A 20490-nucleotide genomic window follows, 5' to 3' on the forward strand; every position below is an offset into this window, starting at 1 on the left:
TTTAGGGAGACATCAGGGGTAAGCTTTTTACACAGAGGGTTGTGAGTGCCTGGGATGACTTGCCAGGGATGGTGGTGGAGGCTAAAACATTAGGGGTATTTAAGAGCCTCTTGCACAGGCACATGGATGAAAGAAAAATGGAGGGTTATGGGGTAGTGTGGATTTAGTACTTTTTTTAAGGGATTATATGGGTCGGCACAGCATGGAGAGTTGAAGGGCCTGTACTGTGCTGTAGTGTTCTATGGTTGTATGTCACCCTCAGTTTCATTTTCTTCAGGCATTCACGGTAGAATAAAAAAATTACAATTTAATGCCCACAATAGAAACTTTCATAACTCAGCAATATATTTGTTTGCTTTCAGTTTTTTATTGCAAAAATAATATACCTTATGTAAATAAAAAAACAAAGAAACAACTAGCATTGACAATAATAAAAGCAGAAAATGCTGGAAACACTCAGCAGTTTAGGCACTACAGTAGAAAGGCATAATGTCTCAAAGATCCTTCATCAGAATTGGGAAGGAGGGAAAACAGTTTAGTGTTAGTTTGCAGGGAAGGTGTAGGGGATGGATAATTCATTTTTATTTGGCAGCATGGCTGCTTAACTAAAACAATGTAATGAGAAAACTGATGATGGCATTCAACTGGAGTTAACAGTGGGAATATTTGTACTGCTTTCTAAGTGTAATTAGCACACTAAATCCAAAGTTGATAAGCAAAGGTACAAGAGGGGATGAAGAAAAATTCTGAGAAAGAAAGGTAAAGAAGAGGAAGATGTTATAGAGGAAATATTGTGAGTGTAGGTTGGTGGTACAGGCTTAAACATGTGTTTGCTTTATTATTAGTGTACCATGTCCTTGTTGGTATTAGTGATAAAATTGAATCATTTCACCTACATCAGGATCATCACACTGTTATTCTAAAAATGTGTTAAAGCAGGACTTTACATTTCTCCATATGAGCAACAGAAATTCACTACCATTCCTTTGCCAAGTTGTACACAATTACTTATCACAGTCTGCGAGAACTTCTAAATAAACACAAGGCAATTACTTTGAAGCTGGTGCAAACTAGTTCTGCAAGGATATTTTACAACAGAGTTCCTTTAAAAGCTCAGGTTGGACTGATTGGAAACCACTGAAATTGAAAGTGTGAGTCTATATTGCATTCATCTTTCATTCACAGATTCTAACAAATATCAGAACAATCCCATTTTACAGGATATAAACTTTCATTTGTCTGAGATCGAATAAGATGGCATTTTTTGCCAAGTCACTTGCTTTCAAATTTGAAAAAAAAACCCAGTCACATAACACAGGCATAGCTTTTGTCCCATTATTCCAGTCCTGGAGTGTAAGCCCTTACCTTGATAATGGAATTGGAATGAGCCTGGCTTTCGAAGTTGAATGCTTTGGAAATGGATAGAAAGTTGATTGCTTGGGCTACGAATCACCTGCCCCTTCATTAAAATTGACTCATTGGCAAGAACAGTTGGTTCATCTCCATCAAGTCCTTCAATTGTCAGCATCTCTCCTTCAGACAAACTGATGTTTTTCACCTGCAGAGAGATTACATAGAAAATATAGTTACCAAATTACTACTGATCAATATGCTTCAGGCAGGAGCAAAATGGGATGAATATGGGAACAGCAAAGCTCTGACATTTCTCATTTTCATCCTTTAGGATTACACAAGTTTAATATTATCAAGGAATTCATACACAAATGTTAAATTTACCACCCTTTCATGTTAAATTTTATTTAAATGCAAATGCAATGATTCAGTTTTCCTGGCAATGCACCGTGTTTATAGAGAAACATGTGATGCAGATTAAGGTTAAGGCATAATAGTTTGATCTTTGCTTCTTACAAGAGCAGACTGCGTAACAGATTATCCCCGTACAGTTTAATCAGACATCTAGAGAACATATGAATGGGCATTTTATTCTTGGTTATGGATATTTCATAGGATTGAAGTCAGGAAGAATGAAAACACAGCAGTAACTATTGAAAGCATAGATTTCTCAAAATACAAGTCAGAGAATACAAGTTTCCGTGATTCTTATCTTCTATTATCTGACTGTCTATAATAGAGAGTCGAGTAGGTCACCTTTGCTGATGTCTTAAATGATTTTTTTCAGCTGAACAAGAAATCCTGTTGTTAGGATTTCTTGCTCATCTCCACTCAAACATATAAGTCAGATTTTGTTATCCTCTCTGGGTCAGTTGGTCTTTTTCCAATCCTTGTGGTCAAACCTGACCTGGTCTGTTTTAAACACGTTGCTATATCAATATCATAACCAGCAGGCTACGGACCAATGCCAGGAAGATCCCTTCCCTTGATATATATATATATATATATATATATATATATGAAATCTTAAAGATATTAAAATGCTAAAGTTTATTATTAATCTAAGTATGGTCACATTTTCAGTTAGTAACCAAATATTTTATTGTATATAATGGTACTGTTTGCATTTTAGCTAGATTTCTATGACCTTTTCAGAACATCCAGACTGATTTACAGCCAATCATGTACTAATCAAGTGTGATTATTATATTAGGAAAACCTATTTGATGTCCAGCCTCTCATAAACATCAACAATAACTGGGTCTTATGGTTCTTTGGTTCTTTGGTTCTTAGGGTCTTAGGGCAACTAGTGGAATGGTGCTGCAGCAACAACCTGGCACTCAAGGTCAGTAAGACGAAAGAGCTGATTGTGGACTTCAGGAGTGGTAAGATGAAGGAACACATACTAGTCCTCATAGATGGATCAGAAGTGAAGAGAGTGAGCAGTTTCAAGTTCCTGGGTGTCAAGATCGCTGAGGATCTAACCTGGCCCCAATATACTGATGCAGTCATAAAGAAGGCAAGACAGTGGCTATACTTTATTAGGAGTTTGAAGAGATTTGGCATGTCAACAAATACACTCAAAAACTTCTATAGTTGTACCATGGAGAGCATTCTGACAGGCTGCATCACTGTCTGGTATGGAGGGGCTACTGCACAGGACCAAAAGATGCCGCAGGAGGTTGTAAATCTAGTCAGCTCCATCTTGGGCACTAGCCTTCAAAGTACAGGAACAGCTTCTTCCCCTCTGCCATTCGATTCCAAAATGGACATTGAAGCTTTGGACACTCTACCTCACTTTTTTTTTTCTTTCTTTCTAAATCTTTTTATTAATATTAATAATATGGACAGAATACAGATGATATATTGATAAAGAAATTACCAACATACACATTCCATTACATATGAAAAAAAACCATACATAATAGTTACAATATAAATGAGTTTACCAAGACATAAGCCATAAGATATATGTATGGACATAGTAAATCTAAATATTTCATAATGTATAATATAAAAAAAACAGAAAAAAGAAAGAAAAAAAAACAAAAAAAAATTTATATAATGCAGAACTAACTAATCTAATCTAATAACTATAGCTAATAAGTAATATAAAAGAAAAAAAAACAAACAAAAGAGAAGGAAAAAAAAAGTGGGCTGTTTATAATATCTCACAAAAATAAGTATTCATCAATGCCGTCACTTCCGGTCCTCTCAAAATACATAAGCTAAAAGCTGGGAAATATGACCCTTTGCCAAGTACATTTGATTTCCCAGCTTTTAGCTTACCTCATTTTTTAATATACAGTATTTCAGTTTTTGCAAATTTTTAATAGTCTATTCAAAATACATAATTGACTTATTTATTTATTATTATGCTTTATTTTATTTTTTTTTCTCTCTGTTAGATTATGCATTGCATTGAACTGCTGCTGCCAAGTTAACAAATTTCATGTCACACGCTGGTGATAATAAACCTGATTCTGATTCTGTGTTTTGGTAGAGGAGACAATATTTGCCATGTCATTGAGAAAAACTCCCCTGTTTTCCTTTACTGCAAATAGGTCTTTTCAAGTTTCAAGGTTCAAGATTGTTTAATGTCATTTCTTGTACACAAGTGTAAAAGAGAACAAAATTATTTTACTCCAGATCTGATGCAGCACAAAAACCCCACAAAAAATAAAGAACACAACAATAATAAAAGCACAACAAATATAATTACATATACATAGATTGTTTGTCCATAAAATGGCACTAAGCTGTACTTAAGCTGACTGCTCAGAAATAATAAAGTTGCAGTGGAGTTAGTGGGTGGAGGTGTTGATCAGCCTTACAGCTTGGGGAAAGTAACTGTTTTTGAGTCTGCTGGACCTGGTGCAGCCTCCTCCCTGATGGGAGAGGAACAAACAGTTCATGAGTGGGGAGTCTGGGATCCTTCATGATGTTACCGGGCTTTTTCTGACACCTTTCTGTCTATATGTCCTTGATGGTGGCTAGGCAGGAGCCAGTGATCTGTATTCTCAGTATATTCATTCATGAAGGCCAATTTGCCAAAAGCTTTCTTTACAACCCTAACTGTGATGCCACATTCAAGGAATTATGGATCGATATTCCCAGATCCCACTGTTCTATCGCATCCCTTCATGCACTATCGCTCATCATGTAAGAGCTTCCTGATTGGTCTTCCTGAAGTGCAACACCTCACACTTGTCTGCATGAAATTTCATCTGTTATTTTTCAGCCCATTTTTCCAGCTGGTCTAGATCCCGCTGCAAGCTATGACAGTCTCCCTTGCTGTCCACTACACTCTCAATCTTGTGTCATCTGCAAGTTTGCTGTTCCAGTTACCACTCATCATCCCAATCGTTCATACAGTTGACAAACAACAATGGACCCAGCACTGATCCCTCAGCAAACCACCAACCACAGGACTCCAGTCAGAGAGACAACTGTCTACTACAACTCTCCGGCTTCCCTCTTGAAGTCAATATCTAATCCAATTTACCACCTCATCTTGAATGCCAAGCGACTGAACCTCCTAACCTGATGTCCTGTGCGAGACTTGCCAAAGGCCTTGCATCCACTGGCTTGCCTTCATCGACTTTCCTCGTAACTTCCTCTAAAAACTCTGCAAAATTGGTTAGACTTGACTTACAATATACAAAGTCATGTTGACTATCCCTAATCAGTCTCCTTGTCTATCAAAATGCTTATATATCCTGAACCTTAGAATACTTTCCAATAACTTTCCCACTACCGATATCAGACTCACCAGCCTATAATTTCCTGTCTTATTTGTAAAACCTTTCTTAAACAACAGAACAACATTAGATATCCTCCAATCCTCTATCACCTCTCCCATGGCAAAGGATGTTTTTTATATATATCTGTTAGGGCTCCTGCAATTTCAGCATCAGCCTCCCACAGGGTCCGAGGGAATATCTTATCAGGCCCTAGGGATTTATCCACCCAAGTTTACCTAAAACAGCAAACACTTCCTCTTCTGTAATATGTATAGTGTCCATGAAGTTGATGCTGCTTTGCCTCACATCTATAAACACACTGTCCATCTCCCAAGTAAATATAGATGCAAAAAATCTATTTAAGATTTCCCCTGTTTCTTTTGGCTCCATGCCTAGATTCCCACTCTGATCTTCCAGAGGATCAATTCTGTCCCTAGCTATCTTTTCGCTTTTAATATATCTATGAAAGTCCTTTGCATTTTACTTCACGTGTCTCTTAGAGCAACTTAATGCCTTTTTTTTAACCTTCCTGATTTCCTACTTAGGTGTTCTCCTGCATTTCTTATACTCCTCAAGTGTCACATTTATTCCTGCCTTTAATTACCTGTTATGCACCAACAGCAGTGTTTGAAATTCAACCAACAGTTTAGATTGTGTCTAAACCTATAACAATACTGCAAGTATTGCTTGACTTTATTTCAAATTCTGCAGTTAAGTATTTATCACTTGTTTTTGCATTCTTCATTAAAACAGTACCCTGTCACACAGTGGGACTGACAGTGATGCTCTTGAGTAATATCTAAACACTTAAATTCATTTCTTTTCTATCACTTGAGTTCCTCCATTGATAATGCCTTCCAAGAGAGTATGTACGTTTGTATTTGCCAGACATGTTGATATTACTGTAAGAGCAATGCAAGATTAAAACATACTGATATGGTTAAAAGGTTCAGTTGTTGTTCAGATCAAACATCAGAATGGAGAAGAAATGCGATCTAAGTGACTTTGACTGTGGAATGATTGTTGGTGCCATACAGGGTGGTTTGATCATCTCAGAAACTGCTGATTTCCTGGAATTTTCACGCACAACCGCCTCTAGAGTTTAGAGAGAATGGTGCAAAAATGAAAATAAAAATCCAGTGAGTGGCAGTTTTGAGGGCAAAAACGTTTTGTTAATGAGAGAGGCCAGAGAAGGGCCAGACTGGTTCAAGTTGTCGGCAAGGCAACAGAAACTGAAATAACCATGTGTTAAAATAGTGGAGTGCAGAAGAGAACCTCTGAACTTACAGCCCATCGACCCTTGAGTTGGATGGCGTTCAGCAGCAGAGGCCGACTCTGGGTTCCACTCCTGTGCCTAATAAAGTGGCCACTGAGTGTGCATGGTGAAGCAGGAAAAACATGCAGGTTTACATAAATCATTTTGATTATTCACGTCACGTTCAGCAACATCCCTGCATCACAGCTTGAATCACTTACGTTTTTTTTTACTTCTAAGACAACGTTTTGAAGGTTTACTATGGAACGTGTGTGCTGTATAAAATGGCCTTCTACATTGACATGTGCTAATGGCAAGATCTACTTCATTGCCCTTTTGCTTCCTACTGCTTTGGTCGAGAGAGATCTATTCCATTTGTCTTTTCATATTTAGAAATGCTGTCTGATATATATCTCATTACTTTCACCTTTAAAGGATTATATATCTGCATGGCTAGCTTATTCGGAATATATTCCTTCTGGATAAATACATTATCAATGGGACATTAAGTAAATCCTGGAAGCAGAACTCTTATTAACCCAATCCCTAGGATCTAATCTACAACAGCCTAGAAAAATTACCAGTATTAGCAGGCAAATGTTTAATGTATTTAGATGACTTTCCTTTTATGTACTGTTTGAGTGGAAGCATGAAATCATTTAAAACCAACAGCCGCATTAAGCGACTGGATGAAGGAGTGATATGTGAGCAGTGTAAAATTTCCCTTGAGAAAATTGCCATCCTTAATTCAGAGACTATTGGTAGCCTTTCCTTCCATGACCTTTGAAGGAATGAGGACTTTTTCAGAATAACTTCATTCTAGATCACTGAAAGGTTATTTAACTTTGTACTTCGGTGTCCATATGGCCAGAAAACTCAGAAACAGAAGTAAGCATTTTGGCCCAAAAGGTCTGCTCCGCCATTCAACTACAGCTGGTTTATTACCCCTCTCAACCCCCATTCTTCTGCCTTCTCCCTGTAACATTTGATGCCCTTACTAATCAGGAACCCATCAATCATCTGCTTTAAATATACCCAATGACTTGGTCTTCACTCCCATCTGTGACAATGAATACCACCCTCTAGCTAAAGAAATTCCTCCTCGTTTGTGTTCCAAAGGTATGTCCTTGTGTTCTAAATCTGTGCCCTCAGGTCCCAGGCTCCCCCTCTATTAGAAACATCCTCTGCATATCTAACACTGTCTAGGCCAGGGGTCAGCAACGTTTACCACTGAAAGAGCCACTTGGACCCGTTTCCCACAGAAAAGAAAACACTGGGAGCCGCAAAACCCGTTTGACATTTAAAATGAAATAACACTGCATACAACGTTTTTTTTGCCTTTATGCTATGTATAAACAAACTGTAATGTGTTGCATTTATGAAATTGATGAACTCCTGCAGAGAAAACGAAATTACGTTTCTGCATGCAACAAAAACATTTTGAACTCCGAAAAAAAGACGTTGGGTTGAAGGTTACTTTTAAGTAAAATACTCAACGTCTATTTGAGTCCTTCTTGTATTTATGAAAAACGCCAAACTTAAATTTGCCGCCAGCAGCAAACCAAAAATAACATCAGCCAGCTGTCAGCCTGAAAAATAAAAGGACTATTTCACTGAACAATGAAAAAATATGAATATACATAAAATAATAGGCAATTAAAATATTTATCATACTTGGTTAATGGGATTTCTGCTCCTGGACCTCAGCGCACAGCGTCTGCACATCAGGGCTGTATGACGTCACCTTCATCTTTACACAGGATCGCAAGCTGTCATCTGTGAGGCGTGCGCGATGTTTGTTTTTAATAAAGTTCATGTTGGAGAACACCTGCTCACATACATATGTGGATCCAAAGATCGACAGGACTCCAAGCGCATACTTTTTCATGTTTACATAAATGTCGGGCATAGCATTCCATGTTTCGAACACAAGTTTGTCCGGTTTTGGAAGGTTTTCAATATCACTCCATTTGTGATTCTGAGCAAGAATGGCCTTCTGACGGGCAACATCTTCAAGGTCTGCTGTCAAGCGTCTAAACTTGGACACCCATATGTCTTTGTCGGCTATGTCGGCCAGTTCCATCTCAAGATCAGGTTGACTCACACCTGCCAATGCAGTCGTATTCAGTAGGGAAGGATCGATGCTTAAGGGAGTGACCGGGAAGGATAATGTGTTTTTTTCCTCTCTGAACTCACAGAAGCGTTTCCCAAACGATGTTTGCATTGCGATGATTGCAGAATGTAAATACTCCGAAATTATCATGTCGTGACCTTGTTTGAACTCTCTCAAATTGAGGAAGTGAGACAAAGTGCCTTTCTGTAAATCTCTGGCAAGCACTGTCAACTTGCGCTCGAATGCCAAAACATCCTCCAACATGTGCAGGGCTGTGCGTCCTTTCCCCTGAAGAGCTGTGTTCAGCGTGTTCAGGTGCGCTGTCATGTCTACCATGAAGTGTAGCTTTTCCAGCCACTCTGGCTGTTCCAGCTCAGGAAAGGTGAGCCCTTTGCTGCCCAGGAAAGTTTTCACTTCTTCCAGACACGCGACAAAGCGTTTCAGCACCTCCCCTTTGGACAGCCACCGGACTTTGTTGTGCAGCAGGAGATCAGAATATGCGCTTTCCATCTCGTCCAGTAACAAACGGAATTGACGGTGATTTAAACTTTTTGCCATTATTTTATTGACAATCTGAATGACAACATCCATTACTTCTGTGCATTCCGGAGGAAATGTTTGAGCGCACAGTGCCTCTTGGTGCAAGATGCAGTGAAAAGTCAGCAGCTTTCTGTCCAGCGACTTCTGCAGTAAAGCCACAAATCCCTTGTGCGTTCCCGTCATATTCGGAGCCCCATCAGTAGCTACTGACACCAGATGGGTGGTCTTTATTCCTTTGGCTCTTAAACAATTCAAGACAGCCTCACAGATGTCCTCCCCCCGTGTTTGGTCTTTTAGAGGTATCAACTCAATCAGTTCTTCCTGTGGCCCGGCAGAGTTTACATACCGGCAGAACAACGCTATTTGTTCAATATCACCTTTGTCTTTAGACTCGTCACAGGCAATCGAGTAGGCCACAGCTGAATTGATGTCTTTAATTTGCTGTCTTGTGATGTCTTCTGCCATTTTTATGGTTCTGTCTTTGACAGTCTTTGCAGAGAGGGGCATATCCCTGATTTTCTGCACAATTTCACTCTTGTTTTTAAAGTCCGTGAATAGATGTTCTGAAATCTTAATGAAAGATTCTTTTATATATTCACCATCTGTAAACTGCTTCCCGTGCCTGACTATTTCCTGAGCGGCAATATAACTGGCGTATGTCGTTGATTTTCCAGACTTCATCCATTTCTGGAAATGATTTTTGCTCAGATCAACCTTCCGCATCAGTTCCGAAACGGCTTTTTTTCTCTCATCTCCATCCGGATATTTTTGAGCAAAGGCTGCGTGTTTACTCTGGAAATGCCTTGCGACATTTGACTTTTTGTTGTTTGCTAGTTTCTCATTGCATATTAAGCATACCGGTAAACCAGTCTCGTCAACAGTGAAAGCAAATGAATCTGTCCACGTATCATTAAACGTTCTGTTTTCTTCAGTCACTTTTCTTTTTTTAGAATTCTCCATAGTTGGCTTACCTTGGATCGAAAAATTAAAGAAATCGCGCACTGGCGGGTGTCAGGTATTGGCAGTGGTGACGTATATTAATAGCGATAAAAACACGTTGTAGCGGTGTGCTCACGCAGTCAGTAAACTGCAGTCGAATAACTTTATTCGAACTAAACAGCCTTGCTTTTAAGCCTCCCTCAACCCAGCCCCCATGGACGCAGATGCTGCAAAAGACGCGTACTCACAAACCCCCGTAGGCTATCTCCCTTAGCCGGAATGCTGGCTAATTGTGAGCCATTTCGGATGTGCCAGGAAATGTGTCGCCACACTTAGATTGTACAAGATCACCATAATCTTCAAATTTAGAATTACATTTCAAAAGCTAACAAACTAACATAAAATACATTTTAATTAAATACTGACCAATTATTTCCCAAAGCCACAGGGAGCCGCAGCACAGAGGTGAAAGAGCCACAAATGGCTCGGGAGCCGCAGGTTGCCGACCCCCGGTCTAGGCCTTTTAATATTCAACAGGTTTCAATGACATCTTCTTCATTCTTCTAAACTCCAGCGAGTACAGACCCAGAGTTCCTCAAATGCTCCTCATGTGTGTCTGACTGGACAGACTTAGTAGATTTGAAAAATTGTATTCCTTGCACGGAAAAATGTATCTTTGGCACAGCTACAAAATTAGAAGCCCTGGATCATCTCTGCCATTTTACATGGTGATGGAAATCAGAATTTAGGGACTGGCCCAACACCAGCTGCTATATTCCATATAGCACCATAAAGATTGCAAAGTGTGTCACAGTGCTACACAGGAAGATTTTCATAGTAAAATGGATGCCAAGCTACAGAAGGGACTGTTCAGCCTGATGAACAAAAGATGGGCCGATTCTAAGGAGGAATCCGAGAAAGGAAGGAAGTCCAGAGTTTAGGATTTTTTAGCAGCTGAGATTACTACATCCCTTGTGGAAACAATTACCGGTAACCTCTGTGTCAATCAATAACCCATGTTGTATATAAATGCCCAAGTCAAATTTGTAGCCCATAATACGAATATTTTCATAACTTTAATGTGCAAGTTGCATTCTGAACAGCATCCAGGATCCTCCTTGTGAGCATTTAGAGGTGTCTTATCTTCTCGGGGGATGTAGTCTACGGAGCAAGTTTAATCTGAAGGATAAAATTAAACAGATGTGTATGCGACAATAGGAAAACCATAGCTACTGCCAGTGGTTTTAAATGAGCCAAAGACAACCAAAGCCCTTTCCTAAGCATTGCAGAAGCTTAAAGTTATTTGAATTACACTAGAGCATATTTGCACCAGCATGCACAATATGCTGCCATGTGTGTGCATTTTGATAATAACCCTTCAGCTTTAGTACAGGAACGAGAGGCAATCATAAATAATGATCTTTTTATTCTGTTAATTGGATATCAGAGTCCACTGAACTCTCACCATAACAGCTTCCAACTGCCTGCCAATGAGGAGACTTGCTCAACATGAATGGCTCAAATCCAGCAGATTAAGCCACTGCAGGACTTTGAAGAGCAGCTGTTACGAAGATATTTAGATGTGTGATTTGCAATGCTTCCCATACCAGTGGTGCCAGGGGTTATCATATATTTCACTGATTGGAGTTATGCAGTCGTTAATTGGTCCCTCAGTAATACTGAACATATTAGAATTTAAATTAACTCAGCAAGAGGATTGAAACAATAGGGCAATGGAGATTTCAGAATAGCTCTCCAGGTTGTAGATGTAGATTGGTTACCACAATCTAAGCTTTTTGATGATATTTGATGGAGGCCTAATAAAACATCGGAGCACAATTAGGCCATTTGGCCTTTGAACCTGGTCTGCCATTTTATAATGACTAATTTATTCTTCCACCTTCTCCCTGTAACCTTTGGTGTCTTTACTAATCAAGAACCTATCAACCTCTGCCTTAAATATACCCAATGACTTGCCCTCCGCAGCCATCTGTGACAATAAATTCTATAGGTTCACCATCCTCTGGCTAAAGAAATTCCTCCATATCTATGTTCTGAAGGAATGTCTTTGTATTCTGATGCCGTGTTCTAGACTCTCCCACGATTGAAAACATCCTCTCCACGTCCACACTATCCAGGCAGTTGAATATTTGGTAGGTTTCAGTGAGATCTTCTATCATCCTTTTAAACTCCGGCAAGTACAATCCAGAGCCATCAAATGCTCTTCATACATTAATGCTTTAATTCTTGGGATCTTTCTCATAATGCTGCTCTGGGCTTCTCCAAGGCCAGCACACCTTTTCTTAGATAAGGGGCCCAAAACTGCTCACGGTACTCCTAATGCCTGATAACCCCTCAGCATTACATCATTGTTTTGTATTCTAGTCCTCTCTAAGTGAACGCTAATAAAGCAGACGTGAGTTTACACAGGAACTGGTATCTGTACGTTCAGAAGTCTGAGAACCTCACAAAGTTGTGCGTGAATGCAGAGGCCCTGAATTTCTTTACAGGAGCCCGCCAGGGGGATCTTGGGGTGCAAGTCCTTAGCTCCCTGAAAGTGGCACTCCAGCAGAAAGGAAGGTAAAGAAGGCATATTGCAAGCTTGCCTCTGTTTGTCAGCACACTGAGTATAAACGCTGGGAGGACTGGATTGGAGTACAAGGGGAGATTGGGTGAAGTTGGATTGTTTTCTCTGGGGCATCACAGGCTGAGGGGCAACCTGAAGTACATAAAATTACGAGAGTTAACGATAGAATAGATATCTAAAATGGGTCAGCATCATGGATCCAGCACTGTAATGTGCCTGAATACTAACAGATTGAAATAAGTTCAATGCACACCTGCTGCATACAAAATATATCTGATGAATTACCTTTGAATGTATGAGGTGTATAAGGAAACACACTCTAGTTAAAAGAGAATTTATCTTAAAAGCCATGAACCTATCTCCCCTGACAATATTGTTTTCCATTGTATAATTACAAGCAAAGGTTTTGATTTTCTACAAGCCAAGAAACAAAGTGACTTAACAACTTTGCTAAACTGCTGATTGCTTATCTATTATTGGAGAAACTGATTGAAGTGCTCCATCCCTAATGCAGGTATTGCCTAAACTCAGCATCAAAGGTGTCTAACTAAGTTGGTTTACTCCTGTTGAGTATTTGTCTGTCAAACGCAAGTTTGTTGGAAGAATTTTAATGGGTTTGACAGTGAATTCAGTACCAGGACAAACACCATCTAAACTGGAAAGAAGATTGTACTGCTCAGTTACTTCATTCCTGAATGATACTTCAACATGGAGCCATTTTCCCTTCAATACAAAGCTGTATTTTGCAAAATAGTCAAAGCTTATGGCCACGTTTTATGAAGTAATAGAACAATTTACACTCAGTGGTCTCTTTATTAGGTACCCCTGCTTATTAATGAAAATATCTAATAATCTAATCATGTGGCAGCAACTCAATGCGGATATGGTCTGGAGCTTCAGTTGTTCAGGTCAAACATCAGAATTGGGAAGGAATGTGATCTAGAACAAGAGAGAATCTGCAGATGTTGGAAAGCCAAGCAACACACAGAAAATGCCAGAGGAACTCAGCAGGCCAGACAGCATCAATGGAAAAAAGTACAGTGGCTGTTTTAGACCGAAGCCCTTTGGCAGGATTGGAATAAAAAAGATGAAGAGTGTCTTTAAAAGGTGGGGGAGGAGAGAGAGAACCACAAGATGAGAGGTGAAGCTGGGAAGAGGAGGGATGAAGTAAATAACTGGGAAGTTGATTGGAGAAAGAGATACAGAGCTTGAGAAGGGTGAGTCTGAAAGGAGGGGATAGAAGGCCATCGAAGAAAGAAAAGGGGAGAGGAGCACCAGTGGGAGATGATGGGCAGGCAAGGAGATAACTGGAAGTTCGAGAAATTGATGTTCGTGCCATCAGGTTGCTGGTTGGAGGATTGTGACTTTGACTGTGAACTGATTGTTGGCGCTAGATGAGGAGGTTTGAGTATCTCAGAAACTCCTGATCTCCTGGGATTTTCACACACAACAGTTTCTAGAGTTTGCAGAGATTGGTGCAAACCACCCTCCGCCAAAAAAAAACATTTACAGTGAACAGAAGTTCTGTGTGTGAAAATGCCTTTAATGAGAGAGGTTGGAGGAGAATGACTAGACTGGTTCATTGTCAGGAGGGTGACAGTAACTGAAGCAACCATGCGTTACCACAGTGATGTGCATGAGAGCAACTCTGAATGTACAGCACGACGAATCTTGAAGTGGATGCGCTACAGCAGCAGAAGAACACGAACATACACTCAGTGGCCACTTTATTAATACAGATGAGGCCAATGAGTGCATATAATACAATAAATATAGTAATATTCTTCAAGGTGCTTTGCACGAGTATTTAACAAAAAGAAATGGGACACCAAACCATAGAAAGAGTTACTGAGAAGAATATTCCACTGAGGTTTGTGGGCAGAAGGCCCAACACTGGGCACTTCCATAGAGGAGGTTGTAATCCCTTTAGCAGAGTGCAGTCTGTAGGATAACCAGCACTCCCCAGAGAACCCAACTCCAGACCACTTGTCTTCTTATGGTTGGTCAGCAGTCGGGAGGAAGATCTGCTCGCTGATTCTGCACCAGTTTAATCTGGCTTGGTACAGTGGAACCACAGAAATGAATGGGAGATATCAGCTGCCAGGAGAAAAGTAAATAAAGGAATTTTATTTTATTTTATATTAAATATTCCAGTTGGTTATATGAGAGAATATACTGTATACCTCTGTTTATGCACATGCATGTGCACACGTGTGTGTAATCATTTTACCTGTTAATATGATTTTATTCATGACAGGTCTTGAGTGATGCAGAATGTTTGTGAAAGTCAGTCATTCATTTTCTAAGGCAGGGTTGACAGAAGGCAATCCTGGAGACAAAGAGTATCACCTGCATGTCAGGGCCGTTCGGTCGGGTCAGCTGGCTCAGTGTGCTGCGACAGGCACCTGTGACTTGGACCTCACAGATAGACCGTGAACTGGCCACTGTGTAAGTGACTTCAATCAGAAAGATGTGGAAGGAGCAATGTGGTGAAGGGTGCAGTCTAATGGCAAAAATGGGGCAGCAGAACCCCGTTTAAGATGATAATTAAAATAAGTAGGTTTAAGATAAAGAAACACACCAAAATTTGCTGGTGGGACTCAGCAGGCCAGGGAGATTCTGCAGGTGCTGGAAATTTTCATTTAGGATAAAGAAGCTAACTGCTAACTCTTGAGGTATCTAGATCACACAGAGGGTGTGAATAAGCAAAGATTGTACGTCAAAATACTATGAGATTAACAGGGCAGAAAGCCTGGAAGAGTGTGCAATGTATCAGAGTAAAGGAAAAGGTAAACAAGGAAACAAAGAGAGGAAATGAGAAACATTTAAAGTCAAAGCTAATCCAATATAGAATCAGAGCATAGTACAGTACAGCACAGATACAGGCCCTTCAACCCATTGAGTCTGTGCCGAGCCATTGATCTAGCTAGTCCTGTTGGCCTGAAACCAAAGCATAGGCTTCCATATCCTTCTCTTACATACAAATTTCTCTTATATGTTGAAATCAAGCCTGCATCCATCACTTGTGCAGCAGCTCATTCCACATTCTGATCACCCTCTGAGTGAAGAAGCTTCCCCTCACGTTCCACTTAATCATTTTACCTTTCACCCTTAACTCATGACTCCTTCTTGTCGTCTCACCCAGCCTCTGTGGAAAATGCCAGCTTCCAATGACCCAATCTATATCCCTCATAGTTTTGTATATCTCAATCAAATCTCCCCTCAATCTTCAACCTTAAAGAGAATAAAGTCCTAATCTATATAACCTTTCCCATTAACTCAGGTCCTCAAGTTCTGGCAACATCCTTGTAAATTTTTCCTGCTATAATTCAATCTTATCCATATTATTCCTGTAGGTAGCTGACCAAAACTGCATACAGTACTCCAAATTAGGCCTCACCTTCATTTTATACAATTTCAACATAACGTAGAAACATAGAAAACCTACAGCACAACACAGGCCTTTTGGCCCACAAAGTTGTGCTGAACATGTCCCTACATCTGAACTTCAGTACTCAATTCATTGATTTATGAAGGTCAATGTGCCAAAAGCTTTCTTTACGATCCTATCTACCTGTGATGCCACTTTCAAGGAATCATGGATTTGTATTCCCAGATTTCTCTGTTCTATTGCATTCCTTAGTACCCTACTGCTCATGTGTAAAACCTACCCTGATTGGTCCTCCCAAAGTGCAACACTTCACACGTGTCTGTATTAAATTCAGTTTGCCATTTTTTCCTGCTGCCCAGATCCCACTGCAAGCTTTCAAAGTCTTCTTCACTGTCCACTACACCCCAATCTTGGTGTCGTCTGCAAAATTACTGATCCAATTTACCACATTATCATTCAGATTATTGATACAGATGACAAACAACAAAGGACCCAACACCAATCCCCAATGCGCACCATTAATCACAGGCCTCCAGTCAGAGGCAACCATCTACAATCACTCTCTAGCTTCTTCCGTGAAGCCAATGTCTAATCCAATTTATTACCTCATCTTGAATGCCAAACAACTGAACCTTCTTAACCAACCTTTCATGCAGGACCTTGTCAAAGGCCGTGTTAAAGTACTCACACTTTAATAATTTTTGTAATTTTTATTTAAAGATATTTTACAAAGTACAAGAGGATAACCAGGAGAGGAATAAAAAATGTTAAAGAGCAGAAAAAGGCATGTGAAGACAAGAGACATGGGTACAGATCAAAATGAATATTCTGTGATTGTGCTGATATTGTAGTTAAAGTAAACAATCATGCAATATTTGATGGGCTACCAAAGTGAAAAAGAGTTATTAAATAAAAACATACAGTGTTCGAAACTCTGAGCAGGTCGGGTTGTGGAAAGGGAAACCAAATTAACGTTTCAGGTCCAAGACCCTTCAATCATGGGATAAGATATGTCAACGGAATGATTTTGACAGTGTCTTCAAAATTTTGGTGGAGATCCTTCACATTCAACTAGAGAGCAGAAAGGCCTTGGTTTAATGAATCACCTGAGATACGACAGGGCTTGCTTTCTCAGAATCCCACTGAAATATCAGCATTCAATGGGACTTGAACACACAACCCAAATGAGCTCCAACTGACATCTAAGGTCCGGCTAAATAGTATTTTTGGTATTGTCTCGGCAGCACACATCCTTGGAAGGTGTGCAGTACAGATTCACCACAGTTCTACCAGTCAAAGAGTAAAACTGCATGAACTCAGCCCAACCCATCCGTGTCAATCATGGTGTCCACCAAGATGGACCAACTTACCCCATTTCATTCTAAACCCCTCCTATCCATGTGCTAATCCAAATGTGTTTTGAGTATTGTTACTGTACCTGCCTCAATCGCTTTCTCAGGCAGCTCATTCATATACACATGGCCCTCTTCATGAATAAGTTGCCCCTCAGTGTTCCACAAGTTGGAATATGAGACTGACTGAATAAATTGGAACTGTATTCTGTGCAATACTTATTTCAAGTTATTGTAAAATTACATGATCAGTTGATTGAGGTAACCAGGACTTAGGGGGATAAAAGAGGCTGAACAGTGGGGAATACTAGTGCTGGGCAGGACACAACTTTGGAATTAATTGGCAGGTCTTTCAGATGTGAAACCTGGAAGTACTTTTCATGTAAAGGATACAATATTAGAAAATTTTGTCTATAAACTGTGTCTACTAGAATATTGATAAATCTTAAGCGTGCATTGATGGACTTCTCATGATCAAGCTTATTAAAGCTTTTGCAAGGACACGTTTAAAACAGAGGTTAACTGTGATCTCATTGAATAGTTCAACATAGTCCTTCTCTTATTCCTCAGTTCTTACATCCTGAATCCAATAGTCAAAATTTGCTTTTTCAAAGTATATATCCTCAAAATGAAGAACAAAACAATTATATAGATGATTTGGTAAAGGTGTTCAACAATAATTTTTTTACTTTTGATTGGTTATTATAGTATTTCCTTTATTGGGAATTTTGAGTTCATAGAGTCAGCTATTGATTTTTGGGAGAAGACAGAGCAGCAGATTAGTTGTGGAATTCCATCTTCTACATTGAACAGGATCGTAGGAAAATGATGAGGAATATACCTTAAATCCCTTGATAGTTCAATAACCAGATGATTTTCATTATTGCCTTGAACATCAAGTGCAGAGTACAGATTTAAAATTACTGCAAGATTGAAACAGTTAAGTAGATTTCTGGTTAATCAACTCCTTGAAAAAAATGAAATACTCAAGTCATAACCAGGGTTGCCAGTAACAGAGACAGCTGCAGAGAATCCATTGAATCTCAGGTCACTGGAGTAGAAAGATGTAGTGAGAGATGGCTGGGCAATGGCAAACCAGAGTGTAACGTCGAAATGGAAACACGAGTGGGATCTGTTTGCTAATAGTTCAGGGATCATTCATGGAAAGCTTTCCCTCAATAAACTAAATTGGGACAGGAAAGCCATGAAGGATAGATGTAAACAACACACACAAAATGCTAGTGGAACACAGCAGGCCAGGCAGCATCTATAAGGAGAAGCACTGTCAACGTTTCGGGCCGAGACCCTTCGTCAGGACTGATATGTATAATGTTTCTTGGGAATGTGGTTGATAGCTCAAATGCCAATTTCTTCTGTGGTGATCCAAAGAGAAATGTATTTATTCATCTATTTATTCGTTAATAGATACAGCACAGCAACAGGCCCTCCTGGTTCACCAGCCCACACCACCAAATTACACTCATGTCAACAATTAATGCCTTTGGAATGTGAGAGGGAACCCACACATTCACGGGGGTAACGTACGAACTCCTCACAGACAGCAGCGAGAACAGAACCCAGGTCACTGGCAGTGTAATAGTATCATGCTAAACGCATGACACTCTGTTGCTGAAGAACTCAGTGGGTTGAGCAGCATCGCTGGGGGCAAAGGAGTTGTTGATGTCCCTTCTGCAGAGTTTTGGACTTAAATGTCGACAGTTCCCTTCCCTCTATAAATACTGTTCATCCTGGTCAGTTACTCTGGCAGTTCGTTATTTCACTCCTGATTCTGCCATCTGTACCCTCTACTTGCATTTATACGTCATCATCAGAGGCCAGAAACTAGGTGGTTTTATTTATTTATTTATTGAAGCACGGGGCAGAATAGGCCCTTCTGGCCCTTTGTGACATGCTGCCCAGTAATCCCATGATTTAATCCTAACCTAATCACGGGACAATTTGAAATGATCAATTAACCTGCCTACCGGTACGTCTCTGGACTGCAGAAGGAAACAGAAGCACCCGGAGGAAACCCACGTGGTCACGGGGAGAACGTACAAACTCTTTACAGGCAGTGACGGGAATTGAACCTGGATTACCTGTACAGGTGACCGTAAAGTGTTGTGCTAACCACCACACTTCTTCATACTTTGATAAAATTATTCCTTTAACTTGTCCAAAAGCTACTGAAGATACAGAATTGTGGTTGTATTTAATAACTTACCCATCTGTCCTACTACCATTTGATCTGATTGAGGACAACGCCTTCTTGCTGTCTGTTTTCATCCTCTCTAATATCAGCAAGACTGACTGGGCTGCCGCAGTAGTATCCAGTGTTTCAGATAGATAGTGCATGCTAAGAGGAATTGCTCTAGGTGTGGTTCAGTGCTCTTGAAATCAATCTAAAATGTTAGCGCAGAGTTCCAGGGAGAGAGGAGACAGACCATGTCTGCTATTCGTGGCCCCATTTCCCAGTCAGCGCTACCACAAGGATCTCTGTGCCTTTGAGATTCAACCTCGCATGCAGAAAAAAAAGCCTATTTTATCTAATGCAACTTGGTCAGAGCGTGAATTAGGCTGGAGGTGGGAATTGCTCACTTGTTAAAGAGTGCCACGGTAACATTCCTCCAGGGCCTTCGATACTCGCAGTAATCACTAGGGTTAAACACCTGAGACAGTTATCCTCATTAGTTTCTGTTGGCTGGCTTAACCACTAATAGGCAAAAAAAAACCTGTATTACTGCAGTCATTGGAAGCTCTCCAAATTGGTTTCATACAACATAATTCTGAAATTCTGCTATTCAGATGTATGAAACATTCAGCGAAACTATTGAAGGGAACGCATGATACTTCACTAAGCCTTAGCCTTGGGATCTGCGATTTTGATTCCAGAGTAACACTGAAACATTCAAATTGCAAGAGCTGGTTATAAATCCTCTTTTGAACTACAAGTGAAGAGTATCACACTAAACAGAATTCAAATACACAGTGAACACTTCAAGTAAGTCTGAGAGTGTGATTTTTTTTTAAAAAAAGGAAAACTACGGTTCGCCCAGACTGGACGGTAAAAGAAGCCATGTATATTAACTCAGACTGTGTAGTTGGAATGCAGGTGAAATTTTTGGCTCAACCTGTCACAGCATTGCGAAACCAAAAGTAATTTCAGGTGTATGCAGATGCATAATTAAACAGAGATCCTAGTGTGAGCAATAACCTG

The 20490-nt window shown here is 40.0% G+C and overlaps 1 protein-coding gene across 1 annotated transcript in view; it reads right to left on the reverse strand.

The window, feature by feature from the left end:
• LOC132395205 (seizure protein 6 homolog) overlaps nt 1–20490 on the reverse strand; it is a 522954-nt gene that overhangs the window by 357703 nt on the left and 144761 nt on the right. Inside the window, exon 4 of the mRNA XM_059971493.1 lies at nt 1366–1558. Coding sequence (XP_059827476.1) covers nt 1366–1558 — 193 coding nt within the window. The remainder of the gene's footprint in view (nt 1–1365; nt 1559–20490) is intronic.

This window comes from Hypanus sabinus, chromosome 6 (genome assembly GCF_030144855.1).
Source record: "Hypanus sabinus isolate sHypSab1 chromosome 6, sHypSab1.hap1, whole genome shotgun sequence".
Taxonomy (NCBI): Eukaryota; Metazoa; Chordata; class Chondrichthyes; order Myliobatiformes; family Dasyatidae; genus Hypanus; species Hypanus sabinus.